Source organism: Sphaeramia orbicularis, chromosome 15, assembly GCF_902148855.1.
Source record: "Sphaeramia orbicularis chromosome 15, fSphaOr1.1, whole genome shotgun sequence".
Lineage (NCBI taxonomy): Eukaryota > Metazoa > Chordata > Actinopteri > Kurtiformes > Apogonidae > Sphaeramia > Sphaeramia orbicularis.
In genome coordinates, this window is record NC_043971.1 from 14,402,656 (window position 1) to 14,417,475 (window position 14,820).

The 14,820-nt window shown below is 36.1% G+C and overlaps 1 protein-coding gene across 2 annotated transcripts in view; it reads left to right on the forward strand.

Moving 5' to 3' along the window:
* Window positions 1–12,189: 12,189 nt before the first annotated feature.
* ccdc85a (coiled-coil domain containing 85A) overlaps window positions 12,190–14,820 on the forward strand; it is an 82,161-nt gene continuing 79,530 nt past the window's right edge. Inside the window, exon 1 of one of the 2 annotated variants that reach the window (XR_003937523.1) lies at window positions 12,190–13,010. Coding sequence is in view for 1 of the 2 variants with exons in the window: in XM_030156357.1 (XP_030012217.1) it covers window positions 12,786–13,010 (225 nt within the window). In the remaining variant the exon portion in view is untranslated. The remainder of the gene's footprint in view (window positions 13,011–14,820) is intronic. The other variant, XM_030156357.1, reaches the window with a different exon arrangement.

The window sequence follows — 14,820 nt, forward strand, 5'->3', positions numbered from 1 at the left end:
CTGGAAACCTGCAGCCTGACCTTTAGCTTTTATAATTGTATTTGTTTATTTGTGTTTTTTAATTACTATAGAAGGGCTAGTGCTATTTATTGTTAAGTATTTTTACTGCTGCTGTGATTGTTATTGTTATGTGTTTGTGCCAGGGCACACTTGTTTCATTGCCATGGTACTTGTACCCTGAATGCGTATGACAAATAACACTGAAACTCGAACATTAACCATGTTTGTATACACCACTAGATTTAGATTTGCATATAAAATAACAATGAAACCCGACGAGCAATACAATGAAAAGAATACTAAAACATAGTCTCTGTAAAGTAATTTAACTGGTCACATAAACATAAGAACAAATAAAAAACAAATATATAAATGGAACTAGAAAGCATTCGGAGAGCACAGACCTCTGCCAAGGCAGATCAGTCTCCCCTCCCGATTACTGGCTAAATTTAATCATTTGTTCCCTGGGCTAATATCAACATTTCCTGAAATTTCATCAAAATTCATCCATAACTTTTTCAGTTATCTCACTGACAAACAAAAAAACAGACAAACCCTGATGAAAACATAACCTCCTTGGCAGAGGTAAAAAGGGGAAGGGAATTATATTGTCTCAAAAAAATCTATCAACGGTTGTCATTTATTGTAGAATTTGTTCAAGTTTCCTCATTTTGAATGACTAATTTTCTCTACTTTTAAAAAGGACATAACCACGTTAAGTCATTGTGTGCTGGAGGAGCTGTTGCGGATTTCCAGTTAAGAAGGAGGTGGTGTTTAGCAATTACAGAGGTTGAAAGCTATTACTTCCAATTCTTTAGTAGAGTATGGGGTATACTCTTCCGGAAGACTAGTAAATATCAGAATTTAACATGCCTATTAAAAATTACAGGATTTATTTAACCACTTTAATCTCACACTAAACAATCATTGTTGAAGTGCTGTTACATTAAATTTCTGCAGGGGAAATAAATCTGAGGTCTGCACAATGAAGCTGTAAGTCTGATTTTGTCATTGGTGAAGCAGGCCAACACTGCCATCTAGTGTTCAATATCCTGTACATTTTTGATCACAATTTTTGTGTTTCTCATGTTAAGAGAACTATTGGCTCAAGATCTACGCTATCTATCATTTCACTGACTGTTATATTTAACCCTCAAAGACCTAAGGAGCTGCAGGTGATCAAAAGTATCCACTGATTTAAAACATTTGATAACTTATAAATCATTAATCTTATCAATACATGTAAATTATTCAGGTAAAATACAGTTTTGCAGCTTCAAACCGTCATCAGATTTGGACATTCAGAGGATCTGTAGTTGAACGTGGAAACACTGTCACCTTCTGCAACACTGATTCACCAGTAAAACCCATGTTCAGTAGTTTGATAAATGTTAGTTTAGTTTTTTTGTGCAGTTGCCGTATTAACCTGAAAAAGTGATCTTTTTCATCAGTTTTCTGTTTTGATATAATAACCTCTAAATTTACATTGAGATTTTATGAATATCTACAAAAAACAGCAAAACCAAAGGTAGGTATATACCCGATTTTCACCAAAAAATGCAAAATGCAGAGGATAATATCATAATAAATGGTGATAAGCCACTTAGGGAAAGGTTAAAATGTGGAGAAAAATGAATTTGGAAGTTGCTAGAGGGTGGGGAAGCAAAATTTACAATATTTTGAGGCAGGGATTGAAAGACAGTGTCTGACCAGTTAGTTTATTGAAAGTCATGAGAATTTATTTGCCACAAGAAAATTTTCATAATAGAAAATGTTTTTATTCTATGTGTCCTCCTTCTTTCTCAATAACTGCCTTCACACGCTTCCTGAAACTTGCGCAAGTGTTCCTCAAATATTCAGGTGACAACTTCTCCCATTCTTCTTTAATAGTATCTTCCAGACTTTCTGGTAATAGTTTTGCTCATAGTCATTCTCTTCTTTCCATTATAAACAGTCTTTATGGACACTCCAACTATTTTTGAAATCTACTTTGGTGTGACGAATGCATTCAGCAAATCACACACTCTTTGACGTTTGCTTTCCTGATTACTCATATGGGCAAAAGTTTCTGAAAAGGTATGGATAATAGTGTTAGGTATGATTATGACATCAATATATGTTTGGTTTCAAAACAATTGACGTAGTGCCTGTTGAGAAAAAACAACTAAATGTTCATTGTAAATTTTGCTTCCCCACCCTGTATAAAAATAGCTCTGGGTTTTTAAGGGTTAAAAATGCTTTGTGTTCTTATTTTAAGGTGGTGTTCTAAGGAGGTATTACTGAACTACTACTACTACTGTGTAAATTTCTCATGCTTAAAGCTGCACACGTAGTGATCAATTCAAGCTTTATATACTATTTATTGATGGTCTGTTTCACCATATTAGTGGTTGTAGTTATTCAGTGTAACATAGATATACATTTTTACTTTATCTTTTGTTTGTTCTTTTTTTTTGTCATACCACTGTTTTGTGTGTGATATTTTTAGACCTCTTTGAAAACTAGAGGTAAATCTCAAGGGGTTTACCCTAATACGGTATTACATTTCTTTGCACTTGTAGTAAACCAACCACTAGTAGTTAACCACTGTATGTTGCTCTTACAGAGTTCATGTGAATTCTATTCATACTTTTGCACAAACAAGTTGAACCAGGAAGCAGGAGGATATAATCATAATAATTGTGTGTCACTGGAGAACCGCCCTGGCCCAATTATGCTGCTTTGTTCCTTTGCTTGAATGTCTCTTAAAGGGGTCATAGTTTTCTAAATGCACTTTTATTAGTCTTTGGTACATTTATTTATGTATTTGGGGACGCTAATGGTTCAAGAAGTTTGAATTTGAACCCTCCAGGTGTTGCAAAGCTATCTTTATATTCCTTTTGACAAAAATCAAGTGGATTTCTACAACCAGTTTTAATTCCTCTTAAATTGTTATGTCTATAACTAGTTATGGCACAACATTTCCACATATCATGACTTCCGACGAACATTTCTCAGAGTACGACATAATTGTTTGTCAGCAGCAGTGGTTGTAGTAAAAACTGAAAATATGTCCAAACTTTGAGCCGATTACCTAAAACGTTCAGTTCTTGGTTATATTAATGAACACAAGTGGCTGAACGGAACAGAAAGTACAATCAACCACCTGGAGAGGGTGGGGCGTGAAGTGGCTCATTTGCATTTAAAGGCCCAGCGCTCAAAACGTCCTTTCTGGTGTCATTACTCAGAAATAGGGTTGAAATAATGAAGAATTCAGACCCAAGCATAGCATTTACAGTTTACGTAGACCACAGGGAAATGTTTTAAAATGCATAATTCCATTTAAAAAAACAAAAATATCGCTCCTTTAAGGACTGACCTGCAGTCACCTCAGAAACAAAGAAACATGAAGGCACATTAAGAGGAGTGGTGGTAGTGTGACTGCTATGTACGAAGATAAAACTATTCATAACTTGTTTGAGATAAAGATGTGTTTATTTATATTTTTTGTGGCAACATGCTTTATCAACATAAAACAGAGCCTTAAAACATGTCCATCCCTGTAGTGATATCTGGATAACTAGTGTAACAGATATAAGATAGAAAAAAATTAAATTAAATCTGCCCACCACCTTTGTTAAGGTTTATTTCAGCTGTGTTGTCTCCACCAACATTCCTTTTCTTCTACCAAAGTCATCTTGCTGCTTGAAATGTCACAGCTGAAACAAACCTTAACATGGAAACTATATTGGTGTGTGTGGATTTTTTCCTTGTCCTCCTTAAGAAGCTTTATCAAGACAAAAACACAAAATCAGATACATGAATGAACAACATTCCTAAAACCGTCATTAGAATACGTCAGCCGACTACTGATTACACAGATGATATGATATACTGTAAAGTGGTTTGGTTATGTTGATGTGCTCTGTTCTCAGGTTTTAAAGATCCAGATCTCATTATGGTGGGTTACAGATAAAAAGGGATCGTAGCCAGCCCCACAGTAAACATGGGGGTTAAAGGTCTGTCCAGCATTTGCCAAGGCCTCTCGAAGGGTTTTTGCATTTTCTTTGCCGCTCTCGATGCTGGGCGTTCCACCAAATTTTCTAATACAAGGAAACAATTAGAGAGAAAATAGTTAGCTCACAGGATCTTAATTACAAAGTGCTTCAAAGAAAAAATAAAGCAGGATCCAGTCAAAAGCAAAATAAAAACACAATACAAAGAACATAAAATAATACATATCTAAACTTGCCTTTCTCTAAGCTTTCAATTGGGCCCATAGACTGTACATAATTAATGAAAGGAGAACTGCGACATCAACTGTTGGTTTCTAAACTGACATTTTGAAGCAAGTCGATAGTGTGTGATACGGCTGTCATCATGTTGGCTTTTTGAAGCTGGAAATGACCATATTTGGACATAATGACCTCTGGTGGAAGAGGTGAGTTAATGCTGAACGCTAGCTTACCGACTTGGTAAAATGGTAAACTTCACCACACAGTGTGAGATCAGGTCAAGTCACCAAGTATGTTAATTCAGCATTGTTTTGGCTGAAGAGGAGTCAGTGAAAACGTTCAAGGTTTAGATGCAGATGGCAATTCATTGTTTTTTTGTAACTACTGCATTTTTTTTGCTCTAAATAATGCAAAACAATGCCACAACACACAATCTGTCTGCTATGAAACTCAGTTAAATTGAATTATTCAGTATTTCTGTATGTTGTGTTGAATAAAAACATCTCTTCATTGAAAATACTACATTGTATCAGTTACAAATAACACGCAACAAACAAAACTAAACTAACAAATTTCGCACTGTATACAATGTGTCTAGTCATCTCAGCAAAACTAGTTTAAGTAATGTTATGTATTATACAAAAGGATACACTGACACATGATTTTGTCACACACTGACATTACAAGACGCAACAAATCAACCTGAATTTAACACTTTGCACTTGCAATTAATTGACATTTTAGGACAAAAAAGGATCATTAGACATACAGCACCATGAATTAATTAAAGCAGACATATTGTGAGCAACTTAAAAGTAAAAGTGAGGAGTGGAATTTAAATGAAACCTGGAAAGAGTGGGTTTACTTAAGCGTAAGTAGCATGAGTTACTGTTGTCTAGATGATATAAATATGACTCATGATTTCTAGAAATAAAATAAACAACGATAAAAGCAGTGTTGTGCAGCTCACTTGACATATGCTATGCCCCCAAGTAGGTGTCGAACAGTCACATCTGGATCTGGGATTAATGTGGACACGTCCGAGTCAGAAACAAGAAACCAGGAGAGGGAATACTCTGCATCATTTGTGACATTGACCAGCACCGGCCAGTTGGTAGAGCAGGTCCCATAACCTCGAAGAGATAAAGAGAAAGGACAAGCTTATGGTGAAAAATGTAGACGAACAAAACAAAGTTCTATGACAATGTCATGAGGTCAGACAGGAATGTGGTTGATCACAGGGCCTGTCTAGATGCTTCATTACCAGTTGTAAACTCATTTCAGACCAAGTGTTGTGTCTCCAGATGTGTTCTGATATGATCTACCTTAACACATGGATGATGTGACACTGTGATTCAGTGCTTATAAGACTGTAGCCATTTTGGTTTTTCTCATGCACGACATAACATTTTCACTGGATCAACAAGAACTGTTTTATGAACTTCTGCAGAGTCATTCACATGCTTATGCAACTATAAGTATGTGAGACCAAATGACCACATGACACATAAAATATGTTTGGAGGAAGAGCCAACACTACAACAGATTGTCACATCATCCAGCATAATAACTTAAAACTGAATATTCTCTGTGAGACAATTACTCATTTCTCATACATCTGTAATATCTATAAAACATTCCAACATACTCATTTAAAATAAATTCACAATATGCCCAGTGACAGTTTCGGTCATATCAGGTTGTCACAAAACAATGACAATACACAGATTTCATCCTGAGCTGAGAGTCAACGTGTGATGTGATGTGATGACAGAGGTCAGTTGAGCTCAGGGGTGTCAAACATGTGGCCCAGGGGCCAAATATGGGCCACAAAGAATCCAGTCTGACCCGTGGGATGAATTTGTGGAATGCAAACATTTCACAACATACACTGATGTACTAACAATCATTTTAGCTCAGATTCCACACTTAGACCAATTCAATCTCAAGTGGGTCAAACCAATAAAATACAACTATAATAACCTATAAATAATGACAACTCCAAATTTTTCTCTTTGTAAATGTAAATATTTTCATGTAATTTTACTGAATCTATACTAAAACAAAGCATCATTCCTCCAAAAAAAAAAAAAAAAAAAAAAAGAATAACCTGAAAAAATTTGAACCTGAAATGTCTTAAGAGGGGCAATTTTAATAATGCTCTGCCTCTTATTAAATGTTTTGTGTATTTGTAGATTCACTGTGATCTGTAAGTTGTAATTTACATGTGTAAATGATAAACTGAGGCAGAATATCATTAAAATTGCACTTATTTTTCTTAAGAAATGTCTTTTTTTCTGTTATTCACATTATTTTAAAGGATAGTTTATAGATGTAAATGCTTTTATAATGTAATTTTACTTTTTTCATTCTAAAACAGAAAACTTTGGAGTTGATATTGCTTATATATTATTCTGTTATTATTTCACTGGTTCGGCCCACTTCAGATCAAATTTGGCCAAATGTGGCCCCTGAATTAAAATGAGTTTGACAGCCCTGGTTTAGTTTAATGAGGAAAGAAAACATACAAATAAAATCTGGAGTTGGTGTTGGTGTATGTGAAACATCGCACAGAACAACATATTCTGTTTCAGTTAAAGATTAAACAAAAACAGGTCATTTTTCATTGATTTGTTACTCCACTTACCATCATTTTTTCATTAATCTACACATACCTCTCTTAAATCAGTACATGACATGGTTTGTTTTGCTTAAGCTGTGAGAACAAATCCTTTCTGATAACCATCTGACCATCATTTACTGCTGAAAGACCATATTAATCAGTGACTCATTTAAGAACAATGTCCTCCCAGTTTGTCCTAGCTGACACCTGAGTGCTGTCAGATTCGCATCTTAAAACCAGATCCACTACAAATAAACATGTACCTTCGTTATTTTAAAAATAATAAATGTAATGTAGTGATTCAGTCAGTAAAGGAACAATTCATCCTTTAGTTTGTCGCAAACTTCCAAAGATACAAGGTTTTCACTGGACGTGAAGGGAAGAGAGATTGAAATCTTAAGAGGAACTAAATCTTTTAAACATACAGTTGCAAAAAAAAATTCTAACATCATCAAAAACAATAGTTATGAAATCAAGTACTAACTCCTGTGTGTATCATGTGACTAAAATGGACAGAAAAGAAAAAAAATTGACTGTTTTTGTCAGTACAATGCCATAGCTATTGATGTAAGAACTTAAGTGATTTTGGTTATTATCAAGAAAACCATGGAAAATGGCGAGATATCAGTTCTTACATTAAACTCTTATGAGCTGTTTTTGTTGCTATCATTATATTTGTCCAAACAAATGTACCTTTAGTTTTACCAGGGATTAAAATGAACAGAAATTGAAGAAAACAAGGGTGATCTAACAATTTTTTCCCCAACTGTATATAGGTAAAACGTACAATATTTGCGCATGTAATAGAAGGGAATAGGATTATAAAACACCATCAACTACTAAGCTACATTCCACCATTTCCTTAAACTCCTATCTTATTAAATTATGTGATTTACCATTGTCCTCTATTTTCTTGCAGTATTTGACCAGTCTGTCTCTGGACTTTGTAATTTCAGGTACGCTTTCGTCTGGAATCTTGGTGGTAATCCAGACAGTAACACCGTACCGGCGTGTCTCATACTCCTGTGAAGAAAGATTGGACATATTCACACATGCAAAAAAACACAGTGTATGATATTGTCTGGACATGATTAAAACTGACCTCATTTTTTTCAAGAACTTCAAAAGTAGGTCGGTCCTGATTCTCGGCAAGAGCTCCAAACAGAAACAAAAAAGCTCCAAACAGCAGCCAACCCATTGTGCTGGAAATGGTAGAGATGTAGCTGCAGCCTGAATGCTGTTGCTTTGAACTGAACCATTGAGTCACATATCAAGTAACCAGTTTATCAGGTTGAACATTCACGCCCACATTTTTTTTTTTTTTTAACTTTTTGGAGGTCAGACCACAAAACAAAGTAAATGTCCCCAGAAAAGATAAATGTGCAATAATCAAATCTGTGAAAACTGCAAATAAGATAAATAGAAGTACCATGTGATGAGAAAATGTGCTCTGTGAAATAAAGTAGCGAAAGACAGAAAATCTGTTATGAGGTACCATCTGTCGTCATCGTGTTCTTGTCTGATGTTTGTCATGATAAAACTGCAGGATTACAGTTTCCATGAGGTCACTAAAATTGCTGGATTCTGAGCTTCATTTACATATCACGGGGTGGCTTTAAATGGAAATACAAGCCTCAAAATGCACTTTTTTTTAAAGCCGGTTTTCTAAATAGTTTTTCTTTTAATGCCATAATTACAAGAGCCTTAAGCTTGATCAGAACATTCCCTGAATGTCTTGTTATTGTTGCACAGTTACACCTGTCAACACCTGTTCAGTAAGCTTTTCTACCTCTGTAAGTTTCTGGCCTCAGGGTTCAAACACCAGAAAAAGATAGAGCTGCATTTCTGTCTACATTTTTCAGTCTCTTCATTGAAAAAAGGAAAAAAACCAAAAACAAACACAAAAAACTGTGTTTGAAATTAACTTTCTTTCTACACTCAACAAAAATATAAACGCACCACTTTTGTTTTTGCTCCCATTTGTCATGAGCTGAACTCAAAGATCTAAAACTTTTTCTGTGTACACACAAGGTTTATTTCTCTCAAATATTGTTCACAAATCTGTCTCAATTTGTGTTAGTGAACACTTCTTCTTTGCTGAGATAATCCATCCACCTCACAGGTGTGGCATATGAAGATGCTGATTAGACAGCATGATTTTTGCACAGGTGTGCCTTAGGCTGGCCACAATAAAAGGCCACTCCAAAATGTGCAGTTTTATCACACAGCACAATACCACAGATGTCACAAGTTTTGAGGGAATATGCAATTGGCATGCTGACTTCAGGAATCTCCACCAGAGCTTTTGCCTGTGAATTGAATGTTCATTTCTCTACCATAAGCCATCTCCAAAGCTGTTTCAGAGAATTCATGAAGAAGACTGTGTGAGGAAAATGGTGGTCACACCAAATACTGACTGGTTTTCTGACCCCCCTGGACCACCCAATACAGTAAAAGTGCACATTTTAGAGTGGCCTTTTATTGTGGCCAGCCTAAGTCACACCTGTGCAATAATCCTGCTGTCTAATCAGCATCTTGATATGCCACACCTGTGAGGTGGATGGATTATCTCAGCAAAGGACAAAGGAGAAGTGCTCACTAACACAGATTTAGACAAATTTAGGAACAATATTTGAGAGAAATAGGCCTTTTGTGTACATAGAAAAAGTTTTAGATCTTTGAGTTCAGCTCATGAAAAATGGGAGCAAAAACAAAAGTGGTGCGTTTATATTTTTGTTCAGTGTAGATTTGTCTGGTTATGTGAGATAGTGGAAAAATGCAAAGGTTGCTGTTCTTTTTGACAAATCATCCCTGTGAAAACTGTCTAATGTTGAGTTATTTGGTGGTACATAGCCTACAATGAACAACAATACTGACCTACATGCAAGTTATGACGGACCAGTACATAACTGCCAAAGCTACAGTTCGTCAAATGGTCACTTCTTGAGGCTCCTACTGTCAATAGCCTTAGACCTCAGTGTTAAAATGTTTAACTTTACAAAAGAAATAAACATGTTTACAGCTTGGTACAAAAACACATTTGATATCTATGACCAACAAAAGTCAAGAATGACTTTGACACTTGGAAAAAAGTACCTGATTTTACACATCCAGCAGGGTTTTAGTTCTGTACATTCTTGGTGATCAAAACTGAGAAGCAAAACCTAAAGGAAAAATGTGGTGAAATCCAAATCGATGCAAATCTGAAAACTGGAATTTCTTTTTGACCGCAGATCTGAGAAGTCACTGGGGATTCTGGGATTATTTCACGTGGCGCGACATTTTCTGGGAACCATAGAATCGCAAATTATGATCAGATACTTGAGGATATGTTAAGTACTTTACATAGAAAGAAAACTCTCATACAGTTGATAATGCCATGATGTTTAAAGTTTGAACCGGTGGCCTAATTGAGAAAAAAAAAAAAAAAAAAAAAAACGGCATAGGCATCAAGACATGGAGGTGTGACTGAAAACTTGATAAAACAGAGATTATGGCAGTAATCAGAGGTTCTAATAAGATAAATAAATTATTAGGCTATTATCATTGAGCTAATTGGGCTATTAAATTAAAACACAAATTATTATTAAATATAGAGTAATTACAGTATGATATATAATAAATAATGTGCTAAACCTAATGTTTGAACTATATTTAGGCCTACTGTTGTAGTTATCCTGGCCTACACGCATTTTTTAACGCTGCAGGGTACCTTATAGTACAAATTTGTACTTGACATAACTTTGGACCCTTTTTCATAGTCTAAAGGTGCAATTCTGGCCTCCTCAAGACCAATATTATACTTTTGAGAGAACATTCTTAAAAAAATGTACTTATAAGTACATAAATGTTCTGATCTCGTACCTCTATTTTTGAGAGTGTACAAATCTACAGGATCATTAAATTAAATACAAGAAAATACCTGATTCATACTGATAAAATACAAAATACAGAGGCTAATACAATAAATAAATGGTGATAAATCACATAAGGAAGGTTATAGATTTTTTTTTTTTAATTTGGGAACTGACATAAGAATAACAATTTGTATAAGCAATTTGTAAGATGGTTCCAAAAAGAAAGAGAATAGGTGCAATGGACTCTATGCACAGTCCCACTACTTCCTGAACTTCAGATGGGTCTTTTATTTCCTTTCTTTAACCCTTTCATGCATAGTGGTCACTCCAGTGGACAGTTACTCCACAATCTTTAATCTTGTATATTCATGGGTTTTGCTGTTTTAGTTCCATATCAACCAACACAGTGGACACTCATGCATCATCCCATAAACTGCAATTCAGACCATTACTGTAACTTTGCTGTTCTTGATCAACCTGATCTGCACTAACATTTTTTTTGTGTAAATCAATTGTTATTTGTTAGACAAAAAGTTTTTTTTTTTTTTTTTGCATATTACCTCCATGAAGTGAGTAATAACTAGCAATAGAATATGTTAAAATGTGAGAAAACATCAGATAAGTAGGATTAAAATCTTTTCATTTGTTTTTATCTCACTTTCTGATATTGGGTTTTAAACATGTTTCTTTACTTCAAAAATTAAACCCATGGACATTTTCGTAACTTCATTAAAAAAAAAAAACCCAAAAAACAAAAAAACTCAATTGCGTTTTTTTTTCATGCCTAAGGGGGGATAAAAACAAGAAGAAAGAAAAAAAAAATCTTGTCTATGGTTGTCATAATTCGTGCATGAAAGGGTTAATTATTGGACAAACTGATTAATCCAGGTGTGTCTGCTACTTCTTGATGTGACTACAGATTAATTAGGCACACCCGAATTAAACAGTGTGTCCAATAATCAAAGACAGGAAACTAGAAAAGCACTCGGAGAGCGCAGACCTCCGCCAAGGCTGATCAGTGCCCCCCCCCCACGCCAAGGAGGTTATGTTTTTGCCAGGGTTTGTTTGTTTGTTTGTTTGTCTATCCGTTAGTGTGCAACATAACTCAAAAAGTTATGTACAGATTTTGATGAAATTTTCAGGGTTTGTTGGAAATGGGCCCCCCCGTGGGCCCCCCCACCCCCGATCACCACCAAAATTTAATCATTTCTTCCTTATCCCATTTCCAACAAACCCTGAAAATTTCATCAAAATCTGTCCATAACTTTTTGAGTTATGTTGCACACTAACGGACAGACAAACAAACAAACAAACAAACCCTGGCAAAAACATAACCTCCTTGGCGGAGGTAATAAAGGACCCAGCTGAAGTTCAGGAAGAAGTGGGGCTGTGTGTAGAGTCCATAATATAATAATAATAAAGCTGAATGTTGATGGTAAAACAGTATGTGTGATTCCGCAGCAGATGGCGCAACAACACAATGGTGCGTAATTAGACGAAGAGAGAGAGAGAGAGCGGTCGAAGGGGCGAGAGACAGCCTGTTCCCTTACGCACCTTATCCTCCCGGTTTTCCGGCTATGCACCTGCAGCCACTCCTTGCAGTCGCCCTCATCTTCCTCCTCCTCCTCCTCTTCCTCATCCTCCTGTCCTCCTCCACGGCGGTCGGACAGCGGTAGTGCGCACTGAGCCTCCGTGAGTGCGCAAAGGTGTCCGGCGGCATGCACCTGGAGAGAAACCGCCCCGCCGAACCGGAGGAGGGCTCCGCCGGAGACGCAACGGGATGCGGACTGATGCTCTAACGGCTGGGATACAGCAGCAAGAGGCACCGGGCAGGAGATCGGAGCCGCAGCATGGGCGTGGGAGAAAGGAGAGAGGAGAGGAGCAGCTAAAAAAAATGAACGCGATGTAATTACACGAGCATCTAAAGAAGGGTGGGTGGGGGGAGAAGAACCTGAGCTGCGTTCGGATAAAGAGTTGGAAAAAGGTGTATTTTGGGTTTGGTTCGGTGTCTTGTCCTCTTTGATTTTCACCAAAACAGTACTTTTCCTCCAGTGGAGTTTTTTTTTTTTTTTTAATTATTATTAATCAAGGATGGAGAAAGCTGCGCATCAGCCATCCAAAGGCGCAGAGAGTCCGGCGGACGACCTCTCCAAAATAACCGACGAGGAGCTGCTGAAGTGGGGGAAAGAGGAGCTGGTGAGGCGGCTGCGGAGGACGGAGGCAGAGAAGAGGAGTGTCATAGTGGAACACGGCAATCTGATGAGGGAGGTGAACCGGCGACTCCAGCAGCACCTGAATGAGATCCGGAGTTTGAAGGTGAGAAGGGTGTGCCTGGGTCCTCTGGGTCCTCTGGGGCTTCGGAACAATGTGCGCCAATGTGCTATAATAAGTGGAGTGATGGAGAGGTGTTCCCAGTGTGCATGACAGCAGGCAGAGGTGGAAACACCAGTACTTAGTTACAGTGTGTGAATCCACTTTTTCAGGCCTTTCATTTATTATTCTGATAACTTTTTTTCCTTTTTCCTTTCTGTTTGTTTCAGATTTTTTTTTTTTATTCCATAGGTGTATCATAGAACAGATTTGAGATCCTCTGACTGGTACATTATGCCTCTTTTTTTTTTTATATCAACATAACAAATTTCATTCAGAAATAAAAAATAAAACAGCATTGGTAGAGTTTTTACTTACCTTTTACTTTCTATTTGTACTTTCCACTCCTTACATTTGAGAAAAAAAACAGTCACTTTGGTTTTTAACCCCTAAAGATCCAGTACTACTATTATGGCAGTTCAAAAATGATTTTTTTCTCAATTTTTAACCATTTTTTTTGGTCACTTTATTACAATACTATCCTCTGTGTTTTGCATTTTTCAGTGTAAATCATGTATTTTCCTATATTTAACTCACTGATCATGGAGATGTTGAGGGTGATTGAATCAAAAACAGAAAAAAACTAGACTTTTTCAGCAAATACAGTCGCGGAAAAAAATTATTAGACCACCCTTGTTTTCTTTAATTTCTTGTTCATATTAATGCCCAGTAAAATTAAAGGTAAAATATAATGATAACAACAAAAATAGCTTATAAGAGTTTAATTTCAGAGCTGATATCTATCCATTTTCCATGGTTTTCTTGATAATAACCAAAATCACTTCAGGTGGGAACACCAATACTTAGTTACAGTGTGTGAATCCACTTTTTCAGGCCTTTCATTTATTATTCTGATAACTTTTTTCCTTCTTACTTTCTATTTGTTTGAGATATTTTTATTGCGAAGCTTTATCATAGTACAGATTTGAGGTCCCCTGGTTGGTACGTTATGCTTCATGTTTTATATCAGGGGTGTCAAACTCATTTTAGTTCAGGGGCCACAGTCACCCCAATTTGATCTCAAGTGGGCCAGACCAGTAAAATAATAACAGTGAAAAAAGTAAAATTATATTTTGATGAGGTTTACATCTCCAAAGTTTCCCTAAAAATCTGAATAACATGAACAACTTGAATTGTCTTAAGAAAAACAAGTGCAATTTTTACAATATTGTGCCTCCATTTATTAGTTTATCATTTACACATGTGCATTACAATAGCACAAAACATTTAGTAACAGGCAGAATATTGGTAAAATTGCATTTACTTTTCCAAAGACATTTCCGTTTGTTCATATTTGTTCTGGTTATTGACGTTTTTTGTAAAAGTATAGTTTGGTAATGTAAACATTTTCATGTAATTTTACTTTTTTACACCAAAAAACAGAGAGAATTTGTGGTTATCATTATTTATAGGTTATTATGATAATATTTTACTGGTTCTGACCCATTTGAAATCTAATTGGACTGTACTTGTCTGTATGTGGAACCTGAATTAAAACGATCTTGACACCATTGATTGTTAATATCTTCAGTGTAATTTTTGCATTTCACAAATTCATCCAGGTTTGGACCCTATGGCAGGCCAGATTTGGCCCCCCAGGCCACATGTTTGACACTTGTGTTTTATATCAACATAACAAATTTCATTCAGAAATAAAAAATAAAAGAAAACGGCATTGATAGAGTGAGAAAAAAGAAAAAAAAACAAAAACGCAATACTTTTACTTTCCATTTGTACTTTCCACTCCTTACATTTG